Source organism: Lampetra planeri, chromosome 14, assembly GCF_965212315.1.
Source record: "Lampetra planeri chromosome 14, kcLamPlan1.2.h2, whole genome shotgun sequence".
Taxonomy (NCBI): Eukaryota; Metazoa; Chordata; class Hyperoartia; order Petromyzontiformes; family Petromyzontidae; genus Lampetra; species Lampetra planeri.
This window is the reverse complement of record NC_136120.1, coordinates 10088793-10103504: the sequence shown is the minus strand read 5'-3', so window position 1 is coordinate 10103504 and position 14712 is coordinate 10088793. Positions and strand designations below refer to the sequence as shown.

General features: G+C 50.2%; 2 protein-coding genes across 5 annotated transcripts in view; both read right to left on the bottom strand.

Annotated features, from left to right (window-relative positions):
* LOC144722358 (uncharacterized) overlaps positions 1-9664 on the bottom strand; it is a 38490-nt gene extending 28826 nt beyond the window's left edge. For both annotated transcript variants that reach the window (XM_078600549.1, XM_078600550.1), the window contains exons 1-6: positions 9048-9664; positions 6465-6629; positions 5358-5490; positions 4307-4441; positions 3156-3265; positions 1534-1662 (exon numbers count right to left, since the gene is read on the bottom strand). In XM_078600549.1, the coding sequence (XP_078456675.1) occupies positions 1534-1662; positions 3156-3265; positions 4307-4441; positions 5358-5490; positions 6465-6580 (623 nt within the window). In that variant the 5' untranslated portion in view covers positions 6581-6629; positions 9048-9664. The remainder of the gene's footprint in view (positions 1-1533; positions 1663-3155; positions 3266-4306; positions 4442-5357; positions 5491-6464; positions 6630-9047) is intronic.
* Positions 9665-14221: 4557 nt separating this feature from the next.
* The window catches only part of LOC144722356 (sodium-dependent lysophosphatidylcholine symporter 1-B-like), a 107972-nt gene continuing 107481 nt past the window's right edge, over positions 14222-14712 (bottom strand). For all 3 annotated transcript variants that reach the window (XM_078600546.1, XM_078600548.1, XM_078600547.1), the window contains one exon: positions 14222-14621. In XM_078600546.1, the coding sequence (XP_078456672.1) occupies positions 14610-14621 (12 nt within the window). In that variant the 3' untranslated portion in view covers positions 14222-14609. The remainder of the gene's footprint in view (positions 14622-14712) is intronic.

The following is a 14712-nucleotide window of genomic DNA, read 5'->3' as shown; positions in this document are numbered from 1 at the left end:
CCCCAATGTAACTGCTGCCGCAGACACAGCTTAATTTGTAGACGCCGGGGTATTGCATGTCAGGGATCACATCCTTCACAGATGGGATCAGATCACTAATTTTATGTACTGTCCTCTTTGGTTCTTTCGGTAAAGTCACGTAGAGAGAAATTTAATTAAATAATAATAGAATACGACATTTCGATTGCAACACAAGCAGCCATCATCAGGTACAAATGAATGAGAAAACAAACATAGTAAACTTGGAAATACAATGCAATACAACACAGAGAGGCCAACACAACAGTCAACACCCTGCCTGGTTGATTGCGTTCTTCCAAAGATTGCTACATTTGAGAGAGAGACAAAACATAGACACGGAGACACACAGACAGACACACAAGCAGAGAGAGAAACTCACACAGAGACAAACAGAGAGAGACACACACATAGACACACCTGTGTGCCTATGTGTGTGTTACTTTCTTTGAACCTATCTACGTGACTTTACCGAAAGACCAAAAAATATGAATTCCTGCAGTCACAAAAGCTTTAAGTCAAGATAAAACCACGACATTTACAACTTGAGTACCGTGACATTTCTCTGGTAATTACAACAGCCTCATCAGGCGATTACAGCCAGAATTATATTGTTGCCAAGAACCCAAGGCTGGCCACACACTGGATCATCTCCCTTGTAGAACAGCTGGATAACCGGCTAAGCGGGACCATCCGTGCAACAAATCAAATAAACTCAAACACACAGGCACCGCTGCACGACCTGCGCTGATGACACTACCGCACGGATGCTGTCTGCCTCGAGGGGAACATGCCCATAATGTTACTGCGACTGTCATTCCCACTGACGCAGGCGGCCAGAAGCCCGGCACACGCACACACAAGCGTACACAAGCACACACGCGCATACACGCACGCACGTGAACACGCACAACAACCGCCATTCGCCACGAAGTGGTGGTGACGTCACCACGACGCCTGTGCCAGGCCATGTGCATCTTGAGGCTACCACGTGAAGTGTCGAACGCCCGCTGGCAGGAGGTCACGGGGCAGACCCAGGTGCCACGGGTCGACTGACTGAGATGACTGAGATGACTGGCTGATGCGCCACATGTGCCCCCTACTGTGCCAACTTGCTGTGCTTTAGCCACCCACACACAAGCACACACAAGCACACACACACGCACACACAAGCACACATGCGCACACACAAGCACACACACAAGCACACACGCGCACACACAATCACACACACGCGCACACACAAGCACACAGAAGCACACACAAGCACACACACGCGCACACACAAGCACACACGCGCACACACGCGCACACACACGCACACACACGCACACACAAGCACACACACGCACACGGAACCAGACAGAGGAAGAAGAGCAAAGATGCACCAACCCCGAGCGCAGTGGCGCAAAGTCAAGGGAGCGGTGACGCCGGAGTGAGACGGTAACAGGTGGAGAGATCTCACTCCGCCTCGTCGAGACGACGGTGGAGGATGGGGAGCGCGTGGACACTCACTGCTTGGTCCGCGCCGCCCTCTCACGGAGCTCGGCTCTCAGTCGCTCGGCGTCGCGCGTGAGCCGCTCGCACTCCGCCTCTCGCTGCTGACCGCGCTGCTGTGCCAACTCCAACGCTTCCTCCGCAGCCCTGACTCGTGCAACACGGGGCATTCAGAATCCCAGCAATACGGGGCATTCACAATCCCAGCAATACGGTGCATTCACAATCCCAGTAACAAGGGGCATTCACAATCCCACAAACAAGGGGCATTCAGAATCCCAGCAATACAGGGCATTCACAATCCCAGAAACAAGGGGCATTCACAATCCCAGCAATACAGGGCATTGACAATCCCACAAACAAGGGGCATTCAGAATCCCAGAAACACGGGGCATTCACAATCCCAGCAATACAGGGCATTCAGAATCCCACAAACATGGGGCATTCAGAATCCCAGCAATACAGGGCATTGACAATCCCAGCAACAAGGGGCATTCACAATCCCAGCAATACAGGGCATTCACAATCCCAGCCACACGAGGCATTCACAATCCCAGCAACATGGGTTTGTGTACTGATCATAAACACACGCGTGCCGTCTGCTTCACGGTGGATATTAAAAATCCCGTGAGATCATTCCAAGAAGAGTTGGCCATTGTGTGCTGGCACCTTGGTCCAAATTAGGTCACTTAGAAACGTTACTAGAAATCACTTTATTTAACACGTCGTGGGCTTTCGCGACCAATAGTATCCATAATAGAGGTTTTTTGGGGTAAGATCACAACGGTGTGCTGAACTAGTCACGAATTGGAATGTTTTGTCTACGTGACGAAGCTTACTAAAATTGACTGTACTGGGTGGCGGCGCTTTAACGACACAAATAAAAATTTACGCGATCTAAACCTCTATTGTGAAATTACTTTATTGGGAAGTGTGCAGAAATTGTCAATGCCTTCAGCAAAAACTTTGCGGGATAGTCTTGGATGAATAACAATAATAAATACACCATAATGGTGGCAATGCTTTCCTCTGAACGCTCCCGTCACAATCCGCTCTGAGATTTATTCAGTGCCCTCTCTTCTTTCTGGGCTCACTACAAACTTCTAGAACCGTCCGCGAAGGCTTCGCAAGGTGTCAGGACAGTCACGGCGGTCCCGTCTTCACGTCACGCAAGCTCCTACATTCAAGTCTGCACGTTAGAAACCGCACCCAAGCTGATGTTCACGGAGCAAAAATGTCGGGCGAAGGGAATGCTCCCATCGACACGTGTGTCAGTGGTCAGCGGGTGTCGTGACGACAGGCACATACCAACCTTCTTCTTGGTTCTTTCGGTAAAGTCACGTAGAAGGAAAGTAATAAAAATAAAACATAATAAAATAATTCTCACGACGTTTCGGCTACAACGCAAGCAGCCGTCTTCAGGTGGAGAACAGGTCTGTCGAGAAGGCAGAGTCATTCAGACTCTGCCTTCTCGTGGAAAACAGGTCTGTCGAGTAGGCTGCTTGCGTTGTTGCCGAAACGTCGTGATAATTATTTTATTATGTTTTATTTTTATTATTTTCCTTCTACGTGACTTTACCGAAAGAACCAAGAAGATGAATCCCTGCAGTCACGAAAGCTTTAAATCGAAACATACCAACCTCCTCATAGAATGTTGCTCTGCGGATCTTAACTCCAAGCCTGACACCCTGTCTTCCACGTCTCGAGACCGTTTCACAAAGGCAGTCACGTCACCTTCCAAATGCGTTATCTGTAACATAAAACATACACGCGTACATAAAAACGTATTCATAATCAACGTTTTTGGGTTAGATCGCGTTATTTATAAATGTGTCGTAACCCTCCACCACCCGACACGGCCAATCAGCAAAAAAAGTTTCACGTTGACAAGACAAATAGTTCACTGCTTTAGCCCACCGGTGTGTTGAAGCGTGAAACCACAACATTTACAATTTTTGAGTAGTACGACGTTTCGCTGGTAATTGCATCCAGCATCATCGGGCAATTCGCCAGAATGTTGAGGCTCTGCTCTTGCTCCCGGTCTTAAATAGAGCAGCAGCAGCAGGGTCACGTCATCATTGAACTCATCATGAAAATCAAACGGTTGCAGGAATTTGCCGATACAATTTTTTGTTAGTTTTTGTTTGGAGGGACAGGCGACGCTCGTGATTCACGTGTGCTGTGTACCCATGGCATGGCTATGATTGTGAGCAGGAGCACTTAGCACCTCTGATTAGCACGGTCCGCTACGTACGGTGCGAAAGAAGTTCAACAAACTTACACACGCGTACAGCTCTGCTTGAAGTGTGACTCCTTTTTATTTTCCTCTCGGTTTTGAGGTCGGAATTTCCGAGCGATTTGCGGTCAACTTATCCATTTTTATTTTACCAGGTAATGCTTCACTGAGCTATGTAGCTTCATTCAGAAGCGACCTGGCCACAAATGACAGCTCAACAAAGTGGCTTATCCGGTGCAATATTTGGAGATAGCAGCCAAATTCTCCAAACGCACGTTTCTAAATGTGGAGGGAAAAACCGGAGGACCCGGAGATAAATCCACGTGACCATGCCGAGAGAGAGAGAGGGAGAGACGCAAACTCCAAATACACAGCAGGCGTCAGGGTCGGGACCGACCCCACGACCTCCTGTATACCAGGCGAGGAAGTTAACATCCCTCCATCGTAGGAGAGCAGCTCACCCCCGACACGAGCATCAGATCCGAGGTGCTGCCGACGTGCCGGGCGCGTGCGCTCGTGCCGCCTGTACGACAGGGGCGCGACGCCGTTACGCACCTCAGCGTTGGCGCTATCGAGCTGTTGAAGCAGCAGGTGGTTCTCCATCACCAGAGAAGAGTTCTCCGAACACAGGCTGATGAGCTTCCGTCTCAGCTCCAGGTTTTCCTCATCTACGCGTGATACAGGTGGCATCTGCAAGCCCGCACGCACAAATGCCTGTAGTCCAGCACCGTGGAGGCAGCGAAGATTGGTAAATCGCATCGACGCCGTTCAACTCCCTGCCCGTGCGCGGGCGGTCGAGGAGGTGCCATAGGTTGGCTTGCCGAGAGAAGGCGGCACAACAAGTGTGGGCTCCACTCGCTCTGCGGCGTGTATGGGATAGAGCGTTGTTCCCCCCCGCGCGCATGCGTTTTCTCCATGAACTGGCCGATAACACCTTCGTATATTGAGGACGACAGAGCTTGGAAAATTGTTGGCACTGGCCCGACGCCCTCGCCTGCGGTATATTTAAGCTGGGTCGGGGGAGGAGAGCGCCTTGACAAAGGAGTTCACATATCATATATAAATATACGCTGCCAAGCTTGGCGGTGTTCATTGGGACGCTGTCTTTCCGACAGCTCTGTTTCTTCACCTGAGGACGGCTGCTTGTGTTGTGGCCGAAACGTCGTGAGAATTTTTATTTTATTATGTTTTATTTTTATTATTTTATTATTTCCCTTCTACGTGACTTTACCGAAAGAACCAAGATGAATCCCTGCAGTCACGAAAGCTTTAAATCGAAATATAATATTTTCTATAGGTAACAAATACTCTTAACACTCTGAACTGTATCCAAGTTTTCTTCCTGTGTATGTCGCACAACCTAACTGCTCAATTCCACCGGTTTGAGTGCTTCGTGAGGTCATTAGAGTTGGCCAAACATCCAAATGTAGGACCACAGAGCTCGGGTAATCGTCGGCGCGGGTTCTGGCCACCTTTCCGCTTGTCTGCCATTTAAATTAAACGGCGTTTCGAGATGAAAAGTGCCAGATAAAATCAGAGCAGCAGCATTACCGCAGACAGGAGGTTTGCGTTATTTGTGTAAAGCAGCGCCGGCAAGAGAAGGCACCTTGCTGGTGGGCGCGGTATCCACCACGCGGCTTCCACCTCGCTGCGAGCGGCAGTCGTCGTCGAGGGCGCCACTGCCGATGGGTCGCTCCGAAAGGTCATCCAAGGTCAGGTCAGGGATCTCTGCATCCTCACTAAACACACGCCCATTCACTGGCGAGATGGTTCATTGTTGTTATTCATCTTAATACCTGTTTTATTGCCAAAAATGGAAAAACCTCTTCTTGGTTCTTTCGGTAAAGTCACGTAGAAGGGAAATAATAAAATGATAAAAATTAAACATAATAAAATAATTCTCACGACGTTTCGGCCACAACGCAAGCAGCCGTCCTCAGGTGAAGAACAGGTCTGTCGGAAAGACAGTGTCTGAATGACACTGTCTTTCAGACACTGTCATTCAGACAGTGTCTTTCAGACACTGTCTTTCAGACACTGTCTTTCCGACAGACCTGTTCTTCACCTGAGGACGGCTGCTTGCGTTGTGGCCGAAACGTCGTGAGAATTGTATTTTATGTTTTATTTTTATTATTTTATTATTTCCCTTCTACGTGACTTTAACGAAAGAACCAAGAAGATGAATCCCTGCAGTCACGAAAGCTTTAAATCGAAATGGTGAAACCTATTCTTATTTTTTCATACAAAAAAAACAATAATCATCATCACACTTATTTACCCAGGAAAGCCACACTTGAGCCCTAAGGCACTTTTTTAAAGGATGGGTCCTGCATCGGGATGCTCGGCCGATCCCGGTTACACCGTATGGGCGGTTCGTTTGTTTGTTTTTTTAGCTATGGGAGGAAACCAGAGGACCCGCAGGAAACCAATCCAGAACACGGGGGACGAACAAACTCACGCCACACTGAAAGGGACTAGAACCCAGGCCTGCGCTACGAGGTAGGTGGTTCTTCTTCTTCTATCGTACGGCACGATGATGTAACAGCTGAACGTCAAGCTCCTTCGAGCAACCCGAGGCGGCGGTGGACGCTGCACGGATCGCAGTGATAGCAGCGCCAGGGAGTGCGTGCGAGGATGGCGATCGCCGTCGTCGCCGTCGTCGCCGCGATGCGTTTGACGAGGCGTGGGAAGCTCGCCGGCCCGTCTTACTCACGAGCGCTGGCTGGCCGGGCGCCGCGGACCCAGGCCGTGCAGGCTGCGCTCCGTGAGCCTCAGCATCTCCTGCAGCGAGCGCACGTTGCCCTGCAGCCGGAGCTGCTCTTCCGACATGGCCGAGACGTCTCCCGTCACGTGGCAACGAGCAGACGCCTCTGCCTCCCTTCACAGGAACATGCACGTGACACATCAACACTCGGGTAACTTCTGACACATCTCATCAGCCACGCGGCCTTCTGGGGGACAAGACAGCAAATATCCACCCCCCCCCCCCGTCCTAAACAACAAATGATAACTCAACAAGGTGGGATATCATGTGGATATGGAGAGCAGCAGTCAAGGGGCCGTCCATAAATGACGTCACGCACGTAGGGGGAGGGGGGTCAGACATTTGTGACGATTTGTGACGATGTGTGACGAGGGGGGGGGGTTTGAGAAATGTGGGTGGTTTGAGAAATGTGACGTCACATCAAAATGCGCAACTTTAAATAAATATAGACAACACGTTCTACTTAATTAAATAGACTTTTAATAAATGTTTTCTCCGACAACATCAGAGTGCAGCGCCACATTAAATACGCACTACAATGACAATAGTTTAAAACGGGATGTTTGCACATCTGGTCAGCCAATCACGAGGCAGAGGGGTCACGCAATCGGTTGACAAGGAAAGGGGCCGTCCATAAATGACGTCACGCGATTTTGGTGCGATTTTTTACCCTCCCCCCCTCGTCACAAAAAATCAGACCCCCCTCAAATATGACGTCACAAAGCTCTGCCCCCCCCCCAAAACCATATTTCCATTTTGAAAATAAAGCATTCTTCAAATCGCTTTAAAACTATTGTCATTGTAGTGCGTATTTAATGTGGCGCTGCACTCTGATGTTGTAGGAGAAAACATTTATTAAAAAGGAGGCGTTGTAAAGCTGAAATTTAGCATAAAATTCACTAGAAAATATTCAACGTCTAACTAAAACTACAGATGTTCAGACTATTTTATTGAAATTCTCTTATAATTATAAAATATTAAAAGTAATAATAACTATAAAAAATACTTGAAACTTTGTAGTAGAACGAAGCAAAATGGAGAGTACAATTATAACAATCACATATTCATTTCACAGATTGAAAAGCTCCTGGTAGAATCATTAAAATTAAAATGTTTAATAACAATCATTCAAACATTTTACAAAATGTATGCTTCTCCATTCTCCCATGGAATAAATAAAAGGTGACCTTAGTAAATTTAAATAATCAAATAGTTAATAATGACAATTAATACAAATTAGTGTTGTTATAACAATTATATTGTTTATATTTATTTAAAGTTGCGCATTTTTATGTGACGTCACATTGCTAAAACCCCCCCTCCCCCCGTAGGTGTGTGACGTCATTTATGGACGGCCCCAAATCACGCTGCCAGACAGACACGGGGTGAAGGTGGCACGAGACTCATAGGGGAGTGAGACACGGGGAGAGAGACACGGGGAGTGAGACACGGGGAGAGAGACACGGGGAGAGAGACACGGGGGGAGAGACACGGGGAGAGAGACACGGGGAGAGACACGGGGAGTGAGACACGGGGATAGAGACACGGGGTATGGGAGAATGAGACATCAAAGTTCAAAGTTTATTTATTAGGTATAGCCCTGTGAGCCATTCGGCTCTTGAATCGGGTGCAACCGCAACAAACCAAAACATGAACAAGAAAACATCTTAAAGTGACTATGTGACTAAGTACAAACAGAAAATTCAAGAAAAGGCAGCAAAATATTGCAGAAAAAATCACCGTACATCAACCCTGTGCAATTATCCCAGTGGGATGCAAGTCAAACAACAACAACAACCACCACAAGACAACTTAGATTAAGGCCATCAGTCTAACTCTGTACTACAACAACACAAACATGGCCAAACCAAAAAACGTATCGAAAATCACCAAAATAAAGCCATAAAAGCAATGAAACAGTGCAGGTCATAGGAACTGTGACCGAATTTTCACAATAAACGACATAAACAACATGTACTACCAAACTCTGCAGCCACAGCTGGCTGCATGAGTCACTCCACAACAGTAGGAGCATCAGTCATGGGGGGAGAGACACGGGGGGGGGGGGGAGGAGAGACACGGGGAGTGAGACACGGGGGGTGAGAGACACGGGGGGTGAGAGACACGGGGGGTGAGACACGGGGGTGGAAGACACGGGGGCTGAGACACGGGGAGTGAGACACGGGGGTGGGAGACACGGGGAGAGACACGGGGGTGGGAGACACGGGGGGTGAGACACGGGGGTGGGAGACACGGGGAGAGACACGGGGGTGGGAGACACGGGGGGTGAGACACGGGGGTGGGAGACACGGGGAGAGACACGGGGGTGGGAGACACGGGGAGAGACACGGGGGGTGAGACACGGGGGTGGGAGACACGGGGGTGGGAGACACGGGGGGTGAGACACGGGGGTGGGAGACACGGGGAGAGACACGGGGTGTGGGAGACACGGGGGGTGAGACACGGGGGTGGGAGACACGGGGAGAGACACGGGGTGTGGGAGACACACAGGGGAGTAAAGTAGGTGCTCACCTCTTCCCCAGAGGTCTCCGTGGTGTGTCTCTGTGTGTCTATGTCCGCCACTGTCTCAGTGTGTCTGCTAACTCCCTCCGTCTCTCTCAGTGTCTTTATGAGCCTCAGTGCGTCTCTGTGTCTCTCAGACTCTCTGTGTCTATGTCTCTGTCTCTCTATGTCTATGTGTGTCTCTGTCTCTGTGTCTCTCTATCTCAGACTCTCTGTGTCTCTGTCTGTCTGTGTCTCTGTGTCGCTGTCTCTCTGTCTGTGTGTCTCTATGTCTGTGTGTGTCTGTGTCTCTGTCTCTATGTCTGTGTGTCTCTGTCTCTGTGTGTCTTTCTCTGTGTCTGTCTCTGTCTCTATAAGTCTCTGTCTCTGTGTCTCTATGTCTGTGCCTCTGTCTCTGTGTATCTAAGTCTCTGTGTCTCTGTCTGTCCCTGTGTCTCTCGTCGCACTGTCTCAGACTCTATGTGTCTGTCTCTCACTCTCTGTGTCTCTAAGTCTCTCTCTTTCTCTATGTCTCAGACTCTCTGTGTCTGTGTGTCTCTGTGTCTCCGAGTCTCGGAGTCTCCGCGTCTGTCTCTGTCCCCGCGTCTGCCGCTTCAAATCGCGCCACTGCGTCACGTGATGACTCCCCGCCAATGGGTGGCAATGCGTGAGCACCAATGCAGTTCCGAATGCCAGATAAGAGGGATTACCTCTAGATCTGGGGTGGTGCTGGTGTCAAGTGGGAGGGATTACCTCTAGATCTGGGGTGGTGCTGGTGTCAGGTGCGAGGGATTACCTCTAGATCTTGGGTGGTACTTGAGTCAGGTGGGAGGGATTACCTCTAGATCTGGGGTGGTGCTGGTGTCAGGTGGGAGGGATTACCTCTAGATCTGGGGTGGTGCTGGTGTCAGGTGGGAGGGATTACCTCTAGATCTGGGGTGGTGCTGGTGTCAGGTGGGAGGAATTACCTCTAGATCTTGGGTGGTGCTGGTGTCAGGTGCGAGGGATTACCTCTAGATCTGGGGTGGTGCTGGTGTCAGGTGGGAGGAATTACCTCTAGATCTTGGGTGGTGCTGGTGTCAGGTGCGAGGGATTACCTCTAGATCTGGGGTGGTGCTGGTGTCAGGTGGGAGGGATTACCTCTAGATCTGGGGTGGTGCTGGTGTCAGGTGGGAGGGATTACCTCTAGATCTGGGGTGGTGCTGGTGTCAGGTGGGAGGGATTACCTCTATATCTGGGGTGGTGCTGGTGTCAGGTGGGAGGGAATACCTCTAGATCTTGGGTGGTGCTGGTGTCAGGTGCGAGGGATTACCTCTAGATCTGAGGTGGTGCTGGTGTCAGGTGGGAGGTATTACCTCTAGATCTTGGGTGGTGCTGGTGTCAGGTGCGAGGGATTACCTCTAGATCTAGGGTGGTGCTGGTGTCAGGTGGGAGGGATTACCTCTAGATCTGGGGTGGTGCTGGTGTCAGGTGGGAGGGATTACCTCTAGATCTAGGGTGGTGCTGGTGTCAGGTGGGAGGGATTACCTCTAGATCTGGGGTGCTGGTGTCAGTTGGGAGGGAATACCTCTAGATCTGGGGGTGGTGCTGGAGATGTGTTTCTGTACGAATTTGAGTGCCGCAATTAGGAGAGCGGTGGTGCAGTGATTAGCGCACTGCGCATCCGCCGACCCAAATCCAATTCCCGCTCATCACGACCAATAACGAGTACTTCGGTGTGCCAGCAAGGGGCCGTCCATAAATGACGTCACGCACCTAGCGGGGGGGGGGGGGGTCAGACATTTGTGACGATGTGTGACGATGGGGGGGGATTGAGAAATGTGACGTCACATCAAAATGCGCAACTTTAAATAAATATAGACAACGCGTTCTACTTAATTAAATAGACTTATTCATAAATGCTTTCTCCTACAACATCAGAGTGCAGCGCCACATTAAATACGCACTACAAGGAGTTGTTAGTAAGTAAGGAGTTGTCCCTTGATTTTCATTCGACGCGTGTGCGGCGATGGCGCAGCCATCGATCGAGGGTCGAATTCGAACCGCGTCGTGTGATCGGCATCGAGCTCGCTGAAGGTGTTGATGCCTTCAGGGAAGTCGTGTGTACTGTATAACGCAACTGCGCACAATTCTGAGTCACTTATAACCGCTTTGCCGTTACTTATTGCCAATCATGGACTCAGACTATTGTCCTATCATCTCATAGAGTCCCTGGCACGTGATAATATGCTGCACAGTGGCAGTGTGGGTCGCAAAATGCCGATTCTTTACTAATAAACCCCATTGATCCGATCGAAATGAGGGATTTCGATCGGATTGGGGGGGCACGTTCCACCCCACCCCACCCCCCATTGGCTCCGCCAGGATCATGGAACCGTCGACCAGGCGAGGAGGAGGTGAACGTCTCGCCACCGCGGCCACGGAACTTCGGTGTTTCACTTTCGCCATGTCCGTGAACATTATAATTTGCTTGCTTCCCACCAATACTGTTCACGGAAATCGGGACAGTGACCAGGAACCGTGACCCGGGACCGTGACCCGGGACCGTGACCCGGGACCGTGACCTGGGACCGTGACTCGGGACCGTGACCCGGGACCGTGACCTGGGACCATGACTCGGGACCGTGACTCGGGACCGTGACCTGGGACCGTGACTCGGGACCATGACTCGGGACCGTGACTCGGGACCGTGACCTGGGACCGTGACCCGGGACCATGACTCGGGACCGTGACTCGGGACCGTGACTCGGGACCATGACTCGGGACCGTGACTCGGGACCGTGACTTGGGACCGTGACCGTGACTTGGGACCGTGACCTGGGACCGTGACTCGGGACCGTGACTTGGGACCGTGACTCGGGACCGTGACTTGGGACCGTGACTCGGGACCGTGACTCGGGACCGTGACTCGGGACCGTGACTTGGGACCGTGACTCGGGACCGTGACTCGGGACCGTGACCTGGGACCGTGACTCGGGACCGTGACTTGGGACCGTGACCCGGGACCGTGACCCGGGACCGTGACCTGGGACCGTGACCCGGGACCGTGACTCGGGACCGTGACCTGGGACCGTGACTCGGGACCGTGACCTGGGACCGTGACCTGGGACCGTGACCCGGGACCGTGACCTGGGACCGTGACCCGGGACCGTGACCTGGGACCGTGACCTGGGGCCTCGTTCCGCACCGATGCCTCGCAATGGCTCCAACGTCTCCTCAATCGTTGAGCACGGCCTTTCTGGAACGCACTCTCGGAACGCACTTACCATGAACTGGCTTCACCGTCACTCAATGAAATGTCCAATACCGTCCCTGAACACGAGGGAATTTAGAACGTCTTGCTTTTTTTGTTTACGCTCGCAGGGTTGGGTTTTGCAATTTGTCAAAAAACGTCTGACTCAAATCCGTCAACACGCGACTCAAATAGCATCATTGTTTGCGTTTCATCTTGGGTGGGCGGCAGAGTTGTCGAGTGTTGCCTGCTGCCAAACCCCGAGGCGTATTTTGATTTTCCAGTTCCCCTCCGTTCATTTTATTGGTACGGCAAAAATAAAAACATCCAAGACCTGTTGGCGGACTGTTTCCGACGCTGCCTCCCGGCCTTTGGCCTGGGCTTCATTTGACCCGTGGAGGACTCGATCAGGCCCTGCCTTGACCCCGTTAGTGGCGCTTAGAACTGGGGCCTGGGGTCGCCACCTGACCCGTGTTTGACCCGGACAGTCTCCGACTCACCTGGTGACTGAGAGAGAAAGAGAGATCATCACACTCCCAACTCACCTGGTGACTGAGAAAGAGATCATCACTCTCCAAACTCACCAGGTGAGTGAGAGACAGAAAGAGATCATCACTCTCCGACTCAGGAGAAGGATGTTAACTTTCAGGGATAATTAACAAGGTGAGCAAACCAATATAAAGCAGATAGGTACAACGATAAAACTCGTGAAAATAGTTAGAGAAAGGCGAAGGTTCGATTTTTTGGACATGGCATTTTATTTTTATTATTATTTTATTATTTCCCTTCTACGTGACTTTACCAAAAGAACCAAGAAGATGAATCCCTGCAGGCGCGAAAGCTTTAAATCGAAATTTATGGCATGAGAAAACAAGAGACTGAATATTCTGTTTTGATGGAAAAATTATGGGTACAAGGAGCTGGGGAAGACAGCGAATTAACTTAGTTAAGCGGTCTGATCAATTGGAAGCAACTGTATCCAATGCAAGGTTGCTGAGCAAATATAAAGGACAGAGCTAAATTGAGGAAGGCCATGATCGCAGGCATCTTTGAGAAAGGACATCATGGCACACAGAGAGTGGCAGCAATGGATTTGTACCGAGATCTGGTGCCGATATTGCTCTGCGTACGTACGATGAACTGCTTTCGCACCGTACGTAGCCAACCGCGCTAATCGGAGGCGCGGGGGAAGGACAACAAACTAAACACATGTTGCACACTCGAAATGAGGGACGTGGGCAGGTGCTCCAAATCGAGGGCAAGCACATTTATTTATTGTGGTTAATATCAATCTTGGGAAGAACAGCGCCGTCACTCTGTAAAATGCCACAACACGTGTGTTACAACCAGCCTTGCGCCCGAGCCGCCATTAACCATGTGACTGGTATATCCGCGCGGTCATTCAATAACCCTGCCAGCCACCTACAGGCCCGACTCAGTCATCACATGCTGCTGTACACACATGCATTGATGCACTGCACAGCACATCAGGACTTTCACAGAACCACACTTTACTCCCTTGCTGCACAAGGACATAATTAAAAGAGTGATCCATTCCTAATGTGCCACACACAGAAGGCAGCTCTAAATAAATGAGTTTTCAATTGCGATTTAACAGTGCAGAGCTACCCGTGGCTTCCGCATATCGGAAGGAAACGCATCTGAAAGCAGGCGGTGTCCGAGCCCGTCTTTGTTCGATGGCCAGCCAAAGGCCGCCGTGAGGGTGAGCGGAGTTTGCGTGACGCTTTATGCTCCTCGACGCAAGAGGTATCGTGGATCATTCGTGAAACTCAGTGAGAGTGAATAGGCCCAGGCTGAGCTAGAAGCGTGCCTAGGCTTGCTCTGCAGTGGAGAGAACGTGGCCACCCTGGGGTCTTGAGATGTTGCTGTTCGTGTAGCAATCAGCTTGCTCAAGATGTTTACATCTATCAGGGCCACCACTGCTGCACATGTAAAACAATTGCACAAACACTTAACAAGATGTATTTATTTATTTTTAAAGGACACATTCCATGAAAAATACCAGAGTGAAAAGTCTTCTGAGCGTAATGGCACCAGTAACAAACAAAAACAAAATGTTGAAAATATAAAACGTGTAACACCCAACAAAATAGTCATCTTAAAAATACTGTTTAGATTTTTTTTTTAACATACATTCCATAATTTAAGAGTAAATAATTAAATTTGTTTCAAAGATATGGACAGAGAGAATTATAGTTTTCTTAATCTTAACACTGTTCTTAAAAAATATGTAAAACAAAATAATGTATTGGTGTATGTACAAAAGCTTGCTCTTCTGGTAGAAATAGTAAATCTTCAGTAAACGAGGTACGAGCAGGCCAGGGATCAACGCCTTCACGTCACGCCGCTCCCTGCAAGACAAACCACAGCGGCGTGAGGCTGGGCACGGGCAAAATCCTCGCAACAATCGCACGGCTCCCATCAGTTGTCCACACGGCGAGC